Source organism: Convolutriloba macropyga, chromosome 2, assembly GCF_964194025.1.
Source record: "Convolutriloba macropyga chromosome 2, txConMacr16.3, whole genome shotgun sequence".
NCBI lineage: Eukaryota > Metazoa > Xenacoelomorpha > Acoela > Convolutidae > Convolutriloba > Convolutriloba macropyga.
Window position 1 is genome coordinate 41,910,130 of NC_134469.1, and position 16,043 is coordinate 41,926,172.

The 16,043-nt window shown below is 37.7% G+C and overlaps 1 protein-coding gene across 1 annotated transcript in view; it reads right to left on the minus strand.

Moving 5' to 3' along the window:
* Window positions 1-775: 775 nt before the first annotated feature.
* LOC142358674 (WD repeat and HMG-box DNA-binding protein 1-like) overlaps window positions 776-16,043 on the minus strand; it is a 56,416-nt gene continuing 41,148 nt past the window's right edge. Inside the window, exons 5-7 of the mRNA XM_075410174.1 lie at window positions 11,734-12,159; window positions 7,056-7,830; window positions 776-1,557 (exon numbers count right to left, since the gene is read on the minus strand). Coding sequence (XP_075266289.1) covers window positions 885-1,557; window positions 7,056-7,830; window positions 11,734-12,159 — 1,874 coding nt within the window. The 3' untranslated portion in view covers window positions 776-884. The remainder of the gene's footprint in view (window positions 1,558-7,055; window positions 7,831-11,733; window positions 12,160-16,043) is intronic.

Sequence of the window (16,043 nt, forward strand, 5' to 3'; positions counted from 1 at the left end):
GCTTTACTAGAAAGAAAAAATAAATTTCTCCTTTTTTATGATAAAATAAATCAATTTAAATCAACAATTTAATTACATTATTATCAACATTATTACATATCATAATAACAAAAGATATCTCTCGGAGAGGACAGATAGACGGGGCTATTAAGCCCACCTAGTATCTGCCCTGGCATTACTATTGGAAGCTCGAATTTATTGCAGCCTAGTTTAGCCGGTATGGGGAAAGGCGTTGGGTTGAGTATAACTAAATTTACTAGGGGGGGCTTCAAATCACGTCATTAGAGGTTATTATAAACCACTAATAAAGTCAAAAGGGAAAAATATTATCAATCTTTAGGCACTTTTCATGTGACTTTTAATTAACGAACTGCCGCCACTTGAGTTCAGCTGCTGACACGTGTGAATGAGAGGAATTCACGCAAATCGAAAAAGTCAGGGGCGTAAAAGTGACTCAAATAGTGAAAACGGTCAAGCGGAAATTTTGCATGAAAAAAGACCAACCGTTTGCTGAACTTCGTTCGAAAGCAACTAAAATAACTAGTTACCCCCCTTTAGTGAGCGCAGAATTTTAACGCCAACTTCCCCGAGCGCAGGTGCAACTTTTACAGTATCGCGCTATAGAAAAACAAATTGGAACTGGAGGTCATAAAAAACACTACGGCCGAAACTTGAATAGTTTGTCTGGTGCTGATGGTCAGGTCATTTCAATATCGACAGGATTTCATTTTCATATTTGGTTCAATGCTTTGTCTCACACAGCAATTTCCAAAACTAAGAGGAGTTAATTTCAAATTGTTCAAATGCACTTAAAACAAACAAAAAACAATTATTATCACAAACTGATTACACTCAGCTCAAATTTAGGAGATAGTTAAAGCATTTCAGTTGAATGAAAATTGATCAAGTATTGCACTATCAAATTTCTTCTTTTTCGTCACAAGACAGCCACCTGCGCCCTCTGTGTTACTATCTGTATTCGAACTTTCTATGTCACCAACTGACTTCCGTTTCAGAGACGCACCGCCATATGATCCGTCCATCAACGACTCGCTCGCTTTCTCGTCCGCGCTCAGCTGCTTCCATCGCTTCATTGCCACTGGTAACAGATCCTCCTCTGTTTTTTCTGCAAACTCGTCTCTAAGGCCGGGTTTAATCTTCTCAAAATAGATCTGAAACGGTGTCATCTTTTTCGCTCCAACTGTGGATTCACTCCCCGCTGCTGTCATTACGGGTGTTGTGTTCTCTTGATTCGATGTTCCGATTTCTGCCTTGTTACGGACAGCAGCCGAGGAGACAGATTTGCGTCTTGAAAGGGACTTAGCTGCAGTATCGCCTCCAACTTTGAGCTTCTCAGGTTTTATGAGCTTCAAGTTATCAAACACTGACGAACCCACAGAGGGACTTCGGCTAAGCTCCATAATGGATGCTGTGGTAGATAATTGTGATGTGGTGGATGATGTCTCGTGTACAAATGGGTTCTTGCGTCTCTTACCGCTGCTGTCTGTTACTTCCATTGTCGAAGCGGAGGGTGACAACAGCGATCCATCACTTGCTCTAAGAAAATTTTTACATTATTTTCAGCAGTGACTAACATGCAGTGTCAGCCAAAAATTACAAAAACTCACAAGACTCAGATTTTTGTTCAGAGACCCTATACTGCATCAAATGGAGCAACAGAATAATAATTTTAAGTATTCAATTAGTTTTATATTTCTCTCTGGTTTATCCGAAAATAAGACAAAAGATAATAGCAATTTTTATATACTCTGATAGATCTTGTTAATATAAAAATGTTGTATTAAAAGCCTCATTTTATCCACTTTCCGTTCATTTCAGTTATTCACCTTTACACTCATCTGCCTCGTTCGTTTCCGCAATATCAGCCTTAAATAATCAAAATTTTGGTAACATTTCACATAGATTTATAGCACAGAGTAAGCGTAGCTAGATAAGCCCAAAATGACAGAGCGAGCCACGGAAGGGTTTGTCCGCTGTACAAATTTTTGGGTACCAATCATCAAAATTCACTGTTTTCTGATTTTCATCAATGATCAAACCTACTCCGCAAAAACGTGTCTTCCCTTATTTTCAAGTTATCTTTCCATAAAGAAGTTAGTCTCCCGGTAGTTGAGTTTTAAGATCTACCTCTAAGCGTTTTGACCCTAAATTGCAAATAAGCACGAAAGGTTAGGGAACTCTCACACCCCATGACAAGACCACAAAAAATTGGCCTTTGTTCCACTTCATTCAGCGGCCATTAAAAACAGCAGCAGGATCAGTCATAACAATCCCTCATGAAAGCATACACCATTTTACAAAATTCAATACAGCAAAGCAAACATAAATCGACTAACGTCGGATGAATTGCTCTCGAGCGACAGGCGGGGGCAACTTAATTTAGAGGGGGTGTAGCATAGAAAGGTTTCGTGCAAAAACGTTGAACCCACAGGGGTTCGAACCCCGGACCTCCCGGCTGCCAGTCCAACATCTTTAGCTGCGATTCTTTTTCGCTCTCATTCATTTCCAAATTAGCAACAAATTTATATCAGAAAGAGAGCAACTTAAATCATTCAAAAATGGAAAACTCTTGAGTGAAAAAGTCAATAAAGAAAGAAATTTTCAGAACAGAAGAGCAAAAACGGTCAAACAAAAATTTTGCATAAAGACACATTTCTCTAAATTACAAAAAATTGCTTCAAATTACATCGTTCGAGAGCAATTAAAAAACGCGATGATTACACTAACCGACAAGGTATCAAAAAGAACATTACAAAAGTTTAAAAAAATTGTTGGAACAAAGATACTTTTGGAAAATAACGCAAGAAAACAAGCCATTACATATTGAAACCGCTAAGACATAACACCATTAGCCGTTAACTAAGGTAGTCAAAAAGTGCAGATACTCAGTAATAGAGCATATACATCACCTTTTAAAAACATTCGTGAAAAAATTAGATGGAGAAAAAAACGGTTAACAAAAATATTCAAAAAGCGCATGTAAACTTCCGTTTAGAGCTCGTGCAACTAATTAACCAAGAAAGATGAACACATATTACAAAACATAACCGGCAGATTGCAGGATAAGCTGCGAAAGAAAAGACTGGCGTGCCGTATAGTAGAGATAGAAATAGATAGACATGTTGAAAAGATTATCGACTCCGCTCAGAAAGCTAAGTAAAATCATTCAGCGATAAATTGATAAAGCTGGTTAAAATTCATTGCAAAGAAACATTTCCATTAGGGCCTTTCTTACACATATGAGTTCCGTTGACCTTAAACTAATTCAAATTAAATTTAAGTTTTAAAGTGTAGAAGTCATTTTATTGAGTGGGGTAAGTCACGTATGATCAAAATCAAATCACGCCAATGACCTAAAAACTTTTGCGAGAGAGAGAGAGAGAGTAAAAAATGACGTCACGCGCGCAAATGCCGTTAGTGAGAGGAAGAGGTCTTTCAGAAAATTAGCTCTTTTCAGCTTTGCTGTGTAAACAAATGATAAACGAAAAAGAGCGTCAGAAAAAACATAGCCGGTAGAATACCGGAGACGACTCAAAGTCGTATCCCCCAAAAGAACTGGCTTTTCAAATAGTTAATATCTCCTTGCAGAACACATCAATTCAGAAAAAATAACAGTCTGAAGTCAAAGAACAAAAGAAAATTCTTCAGAAAAAGTTAACGAAAAATTAGGAAAACTCAATTTATTTTTCATGTAGTACAAATACACATACAAACTCAAACCGTTGTTTCATGCAATCACAATTGATTATCCAACAACAAAATATCAGCTAAGCCTTAATGAGCTAACAAACATCTATTTTCCGAAACAAAAGGAGAAAAATGGGAACAACTGTAAAATTTCCTATCATTTTTTTTTACCAAAAACCGCATTAAAAATAAAATTCAGCAAAATAGTTGAAAAACCTTGAAATTAAAGTTTGAGCAGCATTGTTTGAGCGGAATTTCAAGCAAATTCTTAGTGCCGCACTATGTCAAATAAAATCAATTGCAGACAAAATAAAAGTCTAAGAAAAAGACATATCATTAGTTTTGTAAACAACTGATAAAGGCAGAGCTGATTAGAACTCTAGGTCTCAAGCAGAGCTGATTAAAACAAAAGGAAATGAAAGACTGAAACAGGCAAGAACGCGCAGAAAAATAAAAAAAACAAAAACACATGAAAAAATAGAAAGACTAGTTCTTATTTTTGAAAGCTTAAAATCATTGAAATAAAAATGAAGTGGAAAAACAATTAAATTTCCTTATTTTGCAAGAAATTACATAGCTTCGATTGGAAACAATAAAATATTTTGCAACAGGCTTGTCAAAAAACTTTTCAAAATTACACTCATTATTAAAATGTTGCAGAATTTGAAATACTGAACGCAACAAAATCTTTCAATTATTATTAAGAAAAATTAGGAACCCTGGCACTTGCACAAAAAGACTTTCTAGTGAAATCCACAAAAAAAATGAGAATGAGTGGACAAAAAGCTGCCAAAATTGAGCAATCACGTGTACAATTCAATAAAAACCAAAATACCTCACGTCATAGAGAAGAATTCAATGCGACTCACGTTATCAAAAAAAGTTGCCATATGCTTTAGTTTTAAAAAACAATCCGCAATAAGATCCCAAAAACGATATTAATTTAAAACATAGCCGTAAGATTGCCACAAAATAGCCACCGTTGATGCAATTGATGCATATCGGGATTTAAACAAAAAAAGAGTCGACAAATTGACTGATTTTTTTTCAGTGTCAAAAAGTGTTCTATTTAGCGTGCAGTTTAAGTTAGATTCTAAAATTATAAAACATACCCGGCAGATTGCCGGAAAATAGCCGCCGTTGATTCCAATAAGCATGATTGGGATTGAAATAACAGAAGATATTGAAAAAAAAAGATTTTTGTACAAAAACATTTTTTTTAAGTCCGATTTATTTTGATGGCATTTCGTGGTTGAACATACTTCTGTTTTAGAGAGAGGCTACAGGGGCTACCATCAATAACAATAAGCATTAGAGATGGTAAATAAGACTTATAGGAACGACGTTCAAATAGCGGGCATCTAAAATTGGGCTTTATGGGTTTATCCCGTTTCTATTTCTGACTTCAATTTTTTATACCGACTCTGTTCATTTTGAATTGCTTTGCTGAGCAACTGATGTTCAAAATCACTTTTAGCAGAATGAGAGAAGAGAGAAACTAGCCTAGAGAAGTCAAAAAGATTTCACGCAAAACGTTGAAAAGGCGGCAAAATGAGGTAAAGCGAAACATTTTTTTATTCGACGAAGTAAAAAAAAAATAGGAGCGCTATAATAGCCGGCTGAGAAGATGAGGGCGGCTATTAATAATTCAGCTTATAAACTGAAAACTAATAAGCTTGACGCAGATATTAGATAGCAAACACTTTAATGAACTTTGATAACCGAATTCTCAGGGAGTTAATGACCGGGCTTTATCGGATTATCCCGTCTCTTTTTATTTTGCTCTTTTGACTGTGACCGAAATCAATATATTGCGTAATTCAATGCATGAAAGAAATTAAAATTCATTCAGTTGAAACCATTAATGAGGTTAGTAGCGAGAACATCGTGATTGTAAAACGGAAAACGTGATGAAGAGGTAACGCGAATAAAAAAACATAGCAGAACAAGTCCTGGCACAATTCATAAAACTTTTATTGACTAAACATAGCGGGTAGATTGCAAGAAAACAGCCGCGACAGCTGCATGGATCGGCAGTCTCACAAAAAAGAGCAAAGTGAGTGAAGTAAGTCAGAAGTCAAACGTGAAAATCGTGTTAAACGAAAAACGCGATCAAAAGGTAGAGCAAAGGTAGATCAAAAATGAAAGCTCCTAAATAATAGCCCTTTGAGCGGCTGACAGCGCCTATTAAAAAGCCAAAAATGAATTGAAAAATAGGGAGACAGGTGCTCATTTAGAATAAAAACGCATTGTTAGGCTCTCAAAAACACTGATATGGATTTCAGGGGTTCCCAAGTCAATACTTCTATTAAAGATTATTTCGACAAAAAACTAAATTATAATAGAAAGAACTGGCTAATTGGACGAAAAAGCGGCTCAAAATGGGTATCTACATGCGGCATTCTGTCAAAAATCACTTTTCAAAGTCGAAAAGTCATAAACCGATGGAAGCGCATGGTAAAAAAAACCTATCTCGCTCAGGAAAAATAAGTTCACACGGCAATTTTACTCTTTCGCTTCTGGTTCAAAACGCCATCTGAACGAATAGTACTTCCGGTTAAAAAAACTAAGAAAACCAATACTCCTCTTCGAGTCGTGAAAAAACCAAAAGCACCGCAATATAGCTCCGCTCAGCTTACAGTTTTGCAGCTATAAAAAGAGGTCCAATCCAAGCCAAATTCTTTGTATTGTTAAGAAGCTCAGCGCCTAAATAATACCGGTTGATGCAGCTGACTGTGTATTTAGGACAGTAAAAACCATAGCTGTTCCAAAAACATTAAACATAACCGAATAACGCCGGGCGAATTGTTCTCAAACGACCGGCGAGCGGTTGGCTTCATCAGTAGCTTGCCACGGTTTAGTGAGGCTAGCTTTAGCTTGATTGAAGGGACGTGAGTTGAGCGCAGCGGGGGAGGGGGTGAACGGGGGGGGGCTGAGGCAACTGTGGGGGGGGTGGCAACTGTAGGAGGGCGGTTTTTTGGCTGCACGGTGCCCTTACAACCTGAACGATGGGCAGGGGTGGGGATTTGGGGGGGGGGGGGGGGGGGAGGTGGGCCAAGAAGCACCCCCCCCCCCCCACCATAAGTATAAGTCTCCAAAACAGTTCTTGTGAATCGCATACTTGGAGACTAGTGAGCTGAAAGGCTCTAAGAGCTCTTAATGCCCGCTGGGCGCTACCTGTTTATCCCGTTTTTAAGGACCAAAAGTCAAATGGTTCAAACGAAAAATCGGTCAAGCGAAAAATTGCATAAAAACGACAGGACTAATATAATTGCTACAAACTCTGTTTGAGAGCAATTAAAACCCAAATAGCGAGCAATTAAAACCCAAATAGCCAAGTAACTTACGTTGTTTCATCGTGAATGGTGACATTTTTGAAAATTTTGCCACTGTTTGCTCGCCTCAATATTGGATTGTCAGTTTCTGACAGCAAGTTAGCTCCACCATCCAAGGCATGTACTGTGTCACCACTTTCAACTGATTGGCTACCAAAAAGTGTTCGACTATTCTCATCCTCAAATCCACCAAAACTCTGCTGCCGATAACCATTATCTATATCCCCTCCTTTTGATGCGCTTTTTTCGTGCGCAATTGCAGATAACTTCTGCGCAAGAGTCAATTTCTTCAACTTGGTTGCGTACTTGATGGCTAGAATGACTGTCTCTTCATTAGGCATCAAACTGCATATGTCAACTGCACGGCAATCCCTGTCAGTTCTGCAAGCCAGTGCAAACATTTTGAGAAAAGCAGATTGGACCTCTTGAGTGGAGAGGGCTTTGAACACCCGCTGATTCTGCAGTTCCAACTCCATCTGAGACTGTTCCGACTCAATGTTGCACAATGGAAGGCCCAGATTATATGTGAGAACTATAGGCCGCGGCAACTGGGCTGGGAACTTGGAAGCTTTGCAGTAGATTGCCCTCAGCTGCTTTCCAGTCACTCCAACAGTCCAGATGCGATCAGATTTGGAGTTGAGGAACTGCTTGAAATTGAATACAGGAAGCCAACAGTGTCCAGAATTGTGAGAGGAGCTTCGCTTCAGCATGTACATGGGACCACTGGCAAAGGCCACAACTGCATCTCCCTCGTGAGAAAACCCAGTCCAAATTACACTGTCATCCGCTAGAGAAATACAATTACCAATTGTATATGCAACTCGTAGCGTGTAGGAGAAACCGCTAGTAGGAAACACAAGTGCGGGATATGAATTTAAGGACCTAAAAGCGAATCTTCGTTCGTTCAGCTTTTAGGCCCTTAAAATTAACTGCCCGACTAGCTGACACCGCAATCCACATGGTTTTGGTTTGCATTTTATGCACACTCTTAACATTGGTCATATCACTAATTCTCAAAACTCTTTTAGCATACAAAACAAACTGGCGAGCGGTTGGCTTCGTCAGTAGCTACCCACGGTTTAGTGAGGCTAGCTTTAGCTTAATTGAAGGGGCGTGAGGTGAGTGCAATTGGGGGGGGGGGGGGGGGTGTACCGGGTGGTTGATGGGGGGTGTATGAGTTGGGGAATTCTAACTTAATATTTAAATACGCCTTTCCCTTTAAAACAATAGGCATATATTTTTTACTGTAATGGAAGCATATAGAGAAACCAACTGTAATAAGGACAATCAACAAAGCTTATGAAGATAAAACGTGGTTAAATAAAAATCATGATTTCTACATTTCCGATTTCATTTTGAACGATTTGACTTTTCTACATGACTATAATTGATACCATGACCTCCAAATGATACTGTATCCTACAGAGGCATGTGTGGCAGGGGGGGGGGGGGGGCAACGGTGGAAGAGGGTCTTTGGCTGCACGGGGCCCTTACGGCCTGAACGATGTGCAGGGCTGGGGATTGGGGGAGAGTTAGGGGGCTGATGTGATGAGGGGGGGCAACCTCTAAGAACCGCTCTTCACACTATAAGCATAAGTCAAAACAGTTTAAGGATCGCATACTTGAAGACTAGTGAGCTGAAAGGCTCCAAGAAAACTAAATGCCCGCTGGGCGCTACCTGTTTTCCCCTTTTTGAGGACGAAAAGTCAAATTGGCCACACGCAAAATCCGTCAAGCTAAAAGACTAACAGGACTGATATAATTGCCACAAATTTCGTTTGAGAGCAATTATCATACATACCCGGCATATTGCTGGAAAATAACCACCATTGAACCCCAGAACCCCGATTGTGATTGCAAGAACCAAAAATGGGAAACACTCAGTGATGTAGGAAAACATTTTTTAAGTGCGCACTAATTTGATCTCATTTCGTTGTTAGATATACTACTGTTTCTTGAGAGGATACATTAGTCTATTATAAATACCAATAAGTATTAGAGATGGCAATTAAAACTTATAAGAACAGACTTCGAGTAGCGGGCATCTAAAAGCCAGCTCAGTTTAAAAGCACTTTTAGAAGATAGAGCGAGCGATGAAACTAGTAGTCCAGAGCAGTCAAAGAGATTTCACGCAAAACGTCGAAAAAGCGGCAAAATGAGGAAAAGCGAAACAAATTTTTGTTCTACGATGCACAAAAAAAACAGCAGGACAAGTCCTGAATTACAAACCAATCAATTGAATTATTATTCATCTCACAAAACATTTTAGAGCATCATCAAACTAAGACATTCAACGAAGCCCATGAACCGATATAAGCAAAAATTAAACAAAAAAACCAAGATTTATTGTTTTAAGAGTTAATAAAAACAACAACACTTAATGAAATATTGACTCTACACGTCCCTAAATTAGGTACAAGTTAAAAAACCTTGTGAGAATAAGGCCCATAAGAATCAACGATAATACCAAAATCGAAACAACAATTACATGCAAAACGAAATCAATTTTTTAAAAAGAAATTGTCAAAAAATTAACATATCTGACTAAACGTCGGAGGAATTGCTCTCGAACGACTAGTGGGAGCTCTAATCAATTGCAGCCTGCTTCAGTCGGGGGGAGGGGTAGAGGAAGGCTAAATGGGACTAAGAAGTTCAATAGTGTGATTCAAAAACCCACGTTAAAGGTTCATATACGTCACAATTAAGATTTAAAGTAAGAAATGGCAACAGTTTCGGCGCATTTTTAATTTGACTTTTAGTATTAAATTGCCGCCAATTGAGTTCAGTTGCTTGAAATTGTGATTGAGAGAGAATTTTAGATCACGCGAAACGCAAAAAGTCAAGGGCGTAAAAGTCACTCGAAAAGTCAAAATTGTCAAGCAAAAATTTTGCATAAAAAAGACACACGCGTTTACAACAGATGCTATGAACTTCGTTCAAGAGCAATTAAAAACGACGGCTATGAGCTCAAACAATTTAGATTGAATTAGTAACCTATTTCTCATCAGAACTGTCGTTAATGCTACTAAGTGATATCATTAAGAGATTAGACAACACATTGAACAACAAAACTCACAAGAATAAAGAAGTGCATATTATTCGCTAAAAACATTTAGTGTCAAAGTCATAGAAGACATTAGCTCTGAACTGAAACAATTGAACGGATTAAAACGATTAAATAGATTTTAAAACCTATTAGCAACCTATTAGACCTGTACTTGATGAGATTAAATGATAAGACAAAAAAGATAAACAAATACTCGCGAAACACAAATTCAATGAAAATGTTTGAGCACAGATAGTCTCACAGTGATGAAAACCACCAGACATTAAGTCGAAACATTAATTAGATTCACATAGGTAAATTTTGTCAAAATCTTGAAAAGCATTAGCAGTTTATTGATGAAACCAAGCAATTGCCATTAGGCGGAAACATAAACCGACAAATGTCGGAAGAACTGCTCTTGACCGACAGGCGGGGCAATTTAATTCATCAGGGGCTCTAGCCTAGATCAATATTTCTTTATGTGTGCAAAAAATTTTGACCCCACCGGGATTCGCACCACTGACCTCTCGATCCATGGCTATCCTCACTAACCACTGCGCTACAAGTCAGGTAATTCTACTACGCCGCAACCGATCTTATATTAGCAACTTCGGAGCACTAGAGATCACTCAAAAATGATGAACGAAAGCGTGAAAAAGTCACTTGAGAAGTCAAAGAATGTTCTAGAAGAAAAGCGCAAAATTGTCAAGCGAAAGATTTGCATAAAGACACACACGTTTACAATAATTGCTATGAACTGCGTTCAAGAGCAATTAATAAGAATACGGAGTTAATATCCCATTAGCACTCAAGAGAAGAAACACTGAAAACAGAAGTAAAATAACCCCACAGGAATAAAACTGCTTTCAACAAACCAAAAATTTGTTCAACTACCGATTTCTCACTCCACTTTAAAGGTAATTTAAAAATCACGCGTCAAACCTACTTGCTTTCAGCTCTCTTTACTACTCCAGCGTGATTAAGATCACCACTCTAATTTGACTTTTCAGTGACGAAGAAACCGAAAAAAGTGTGAAATACAGCGCTCCAATACAATCCAATAACGTGGGATTTTTTTTTTAAAAAAATAGGAGCAAAATAATAGCCTGCTGCGAACATGAGGTCGTCTATAACAATCAACCAACGCCGGGCAAATTGCTCTCAACCGACTGGCGAGCGGTTGGCTCCGTCAGTTGATGGCTACGGTTTAGGGAGGCTAGATTTAGCTTGATTGGGCGTGGATTGAAAGCGATGCTGGGAGGGGGGGGGGGGGATGAGCTCACGGTTAATAGCAAGGTGGTTTTGAGTTCCTCGGGTTACGGGTGGATCGATGTGCAGGGGTGGGGATTGGGGGGGGGGGGTGAAGGGCGCGTGCAGTGCGGGGAGGGGGAAATGAAGGGGGTCGAACTCTAACAGCCGCCCTTCACACCAACGAATTTGTCACCAAAACAGTTTTGGTGAGAATTGCAAAATCTAGTAAACAGAAGGGTTCTAAGAGCCCTTAATGTCCTGCGGGCGTAACGCATTTACACCATTTTTGAGGTGGAAACGTCAAAAGGTTCAGACGAAAAATCCCACAGATAAAAAGACCACAGCCCTAATATAATTGCTTCAAACTTCGTTTGAGAGGAATAAATAACGTACCATCGCACATGGGAAATTGCTCATTCAACGCCAGGTTGACCTCAAAACCAGTAACTTTGTAGACCGCGGCTGAGTAGAAACGATCTCTTTGCAGCGTCTGCGAGGGCTGATACACGTGCAACAGCTCATCCGTTCCTCCTGATATAGAAACAAGATGGCCTGGCAACATTATCACAGACAACTGCAAACCAGAGACCGAGAAAATACGGAGTAATCCAAAACTGGTGGCTACAGCCAGCCAGGATTGTGAGCCCAGACAGAGGGCCACTGTTTTCTCGCCTTGAGGTAGCTCAGTGCTCCACTGGTTGCTATGGTCCCAAAAGGAAAAGGTATTGCATGTGATCACACTGGCTTTGCTTTCATTCACAATACTCGATGGCGAAGCCAGAAGAAGAGCCTCCTCGCTCAAATCAGCCAGGGTATATCCTAGAAAACAATTGCTTTATATACTATTCACCTTTCAAAATAATTCAGCATTCATACAATATCACTTTACACCAATATGAGAACACTGTTTTCAAAAACTACATTGAGATAACCAAAAATGACCGCTATCTTCCTAACTTCAATTGAAATGAAAAACATTAAACATACCCAGCAGATTGCCGGAAAATAGCCGCCGTTGATTCCAATAAGCATTATTGGGATTGAACAAATAGAATATATTAAAGATTTTTGTACAAAAATATTTTTTAAGTCCGATTTATTTTGATGGCATTTCGTAGTTGAACATACTTCTGTGTCTTAGAGAGAGGCTACAGGGGCTACTATCAACACCAATAAGCATTAGAGGTGGTAACTAAGACTTATAGGAACGACGTTCAAATAGCGGGCATCTAAAATTGGGCTTTATGGGTTTATCCCGTTTCTATTTCTGACTTCAATTTTTTATACCGACTCTGTTCATTTTGAATTGCTTTGCTTAGCAACTGATGTTCAAATTCACTTTTAGCAGAATGAGAGAAGAGAGAAACTAGCCTAGAGAAGTCAAAAAGATTTCACGCAAAATGTAGAAAAAGCGGCAAAATGGTAAAGCGAAAAAAAGTTTGACGAAGTAAAAAAAAAACATAGCCGGAAGAATTCCGGAAACGACTCGAAGTAGAAATCTGACTATTCTCACTAATCAGATGCATCACCAGCATATTACCAATCGACAGATATTGTAATCAATTCACAAATAAAAGACTGGAGAAGTGGAAACTTGACAAAGAACAAAAGCAAAAAACAATATTCTCTAAAAATCCAAACAAAATTCTCTACAAAAAGATAACATGCAGCTTTCTATCCATAACTCATAGAAATCAATTAGTTATATATTTGGCTTGATCAATCGCCCACCTAGTACTTGCAGAGAAACGTTGAACAACAAACTAAAAGACTAAGAGAAACTCTTTAACGAATTAGAGTTTTGTATAATTTGTTTAAATGAAAACTGCCCTGCTAAGCCTTCAAGTGCAAATTCATAGAATCAACACCTACAAAAATGCTCCTTATTGGGAAAACGTTAAAAACAAAAAAACATTAAATTGGAAGAAATAGGCAAAAAAACTTAGAAAAAAGACAAAAAAGTGGCCAAAATTTGTTCTGAGTTACTCGATTTTCTTTAACAAAAACAACTCAAAACTATTATCAATCAGAATGAGAGACATCCAAAAGAGCTACAACAACTGAATTCCACTAGAAAACTCCCCAAATGCTATCAAAGGTTGAGGAAGAATAGAAACATTTAAAACCAAATTGAACAAAAAAAAAACGAGAAAAAGTAAGGTTTTTTTTTAAATTTTACCAGAAAAAATAAAGCCAAATAAAGTTAGTTTGAGCAAATAGAGCAAATAATTGCTCAAGAAATAATGGGCAAGTCATAACAAGCTAAAAAAATTGTCTAAGATTGCAAAAAAAACGAAAAAAAAGCAAAAAATTAAAAAAGTGGTTAAAAAATTCTCATTTTGTCATTTTTCTTCAGTAAAAAATGTTCTATACCAACAAAATTGTAATCAATTTATATCCTTGATATTCTTTGAGTAACGAGCTTCTATGCAAATTGCGCTTTAAGCAGTAAAACAAAACAAAAGGCCAAAGTACATTAAATTTCGTCGGAAAATCAGCAAAACTGATCAAAAACCTCCAAATTTGCATAAAACTCCAATTAACTACTTGAAACCTTTAATTACTTTCAGAACAAGCCCAAATCCAATACAATATCATAATCAAACCTCATAAACAAGAAAAATTGCAAAACACTGCTTTTAAAAGCCGCACGTGAACAAAAAAATTTCGCTCGCTCAGAGAAAATTTTTTCACACATCAATTTCTCGCTCTCTCAAAAATAGCGGTATGAACAAAAACTACTCTCTTTTCGCTCCGCTCTTCACTTTTGTTCAGCACCAAAAACACTCCAATTTTTTTACGCGTTTCATTTCCCGCTTAAAAATTCACTCCAATAAAATTGATAAAAAAAAGGACTTCTCCAATACTCCTCTTCGAGTCGTAAAAATACGAGCGCAATAATAGCCGGCTGAGAAGATGAGGGCGGCTATTAAACATAACAGACTAATGTCGACCACCATTGTTCACGATGGATTAAGTAATGCTTTTATAAAAGTGACAAAGCTTTGTTTAGAAATTATGCCAAACGTTTCAAGGAGAGCAGTTTTGTTACCTTCTGTACCTTCTGGGTCAAGGAGCTTTTCAATGTCATCAACGCAAACTTCATATCATTTCCTAACTACAAGGGTTCCAAAACAGCAAAACAACATAACATGCTCTAGGTTTATTTGTCAAACTTGAAGAAATCGAGAATTCTTGAAAAAAAAATCGATCTATTTTCCCTCTTTTCGTCTGACCTTCGTTCGTGTGCTGTATATTCCACGGATGAAAATTTTGCTGTCATAGAACTTCCAATTATGAGAAAGTTTTAGTCATAAACTTTCAATTACAGTTGTAATTATACCAATAGTGGAGTTCTAGTTATACCAATTTTCTAGTTGTAGTTTCACAATATTTTATTACTTTTTGATTTATTAGCTTCAATGCAACATTAGATGAAAGTTCTACGACTACCCTCAACCTTTTTGTCAACCCGCGATTACCCACAAATGACCCGCGAGTGGGTCATCAATCATGAAGTAAAGGGGTTATAAGTGCTTTTATTAGAGCTAATTTTACCACACCAGATTTACTTTAAATAATGAAATCAATTTCGGAGCAGTTTTCTACTTGCCTTTTAGTAGAGTTAAGCAACTATAACCAGAGTTAAGCATCTACATAAGAATTTAGAATAACCTCATATGGTGAGCGCAGGGGCGGGGGTAGAGAAAAAAAAGGAGGTCGTTCGGAGGGGCACAGGCGGCAAAAATGTGAACCAGCAATGCCCAAGAAAACTTCAGAAATTGTAAAATATTCCTCCAAATTTGCATAAAACTCCAATTAACTACTTGAAACCTTTAATTACTTTCAGAACGAGCCCAAATCCAATACAATATCATAATCAAACCTCATAAACAAGAAAAATTGCAAAAAACTGCTTTTAAAAGCCGCACGTGAACAAAAAAATTTCGCTCGCTCAGAGAAAATTTTTTCACACATCAATTTCTCGCTCTCTCAAAAATAGCGGTATGAACAAAAACTACTCTCTTTTCGCTCCGCTCTTCACTTTTGTTCAGCACCAAAAACACTCCAATTTTTTTCACGCGTTTCATTTCCCGCTTAAAAATTCACTCCAATAAAATTGATAAAAAAAAGGACTTCTCCAATACTCCTCTTCGAGTCGTAAAAATACGAGCGCAATAATAGCCGGCTGAGAAGATGAGGGCGGCTATTAAACATAACAGACTAATGTCGACCACCATTGTTCACGATGGATTAAGTAATGCTTTTATAAAAGTGACATAGCTTTGTTTAGAAATTATGCCAAACGTTTCAAGGAGAGCAGTTTTGTTACCTTCTGTACCTTCTGGGTCAAGGAGCTTTTCAATGTCATCAACGCAAACTTCATATCATTTCCTAACTACAAGGGTTCCAAAACAGCAAAACAACATAACATGCTCTAGGTTTATTTGTCAAACTTGAAGAAATCGAGAATTCTTGAAAAAAAAAATCGATCTATTTTCCCTCTTTTCGTCTGACCTTCGTTCGTGTGCTGTATATTCCACGGATGAAAATTTTGCTGTCATAGAACTTCCAATTATGAAAAAGTTTTAGTCATAAACTTTCAATTACAGTTGTAATTATACCAATAGTGGAGTTCTAGTTATACCAATTTTCTAGTTGTAGTTTCACAATATTTTATTACTTTTTGATTTATTAGCTTC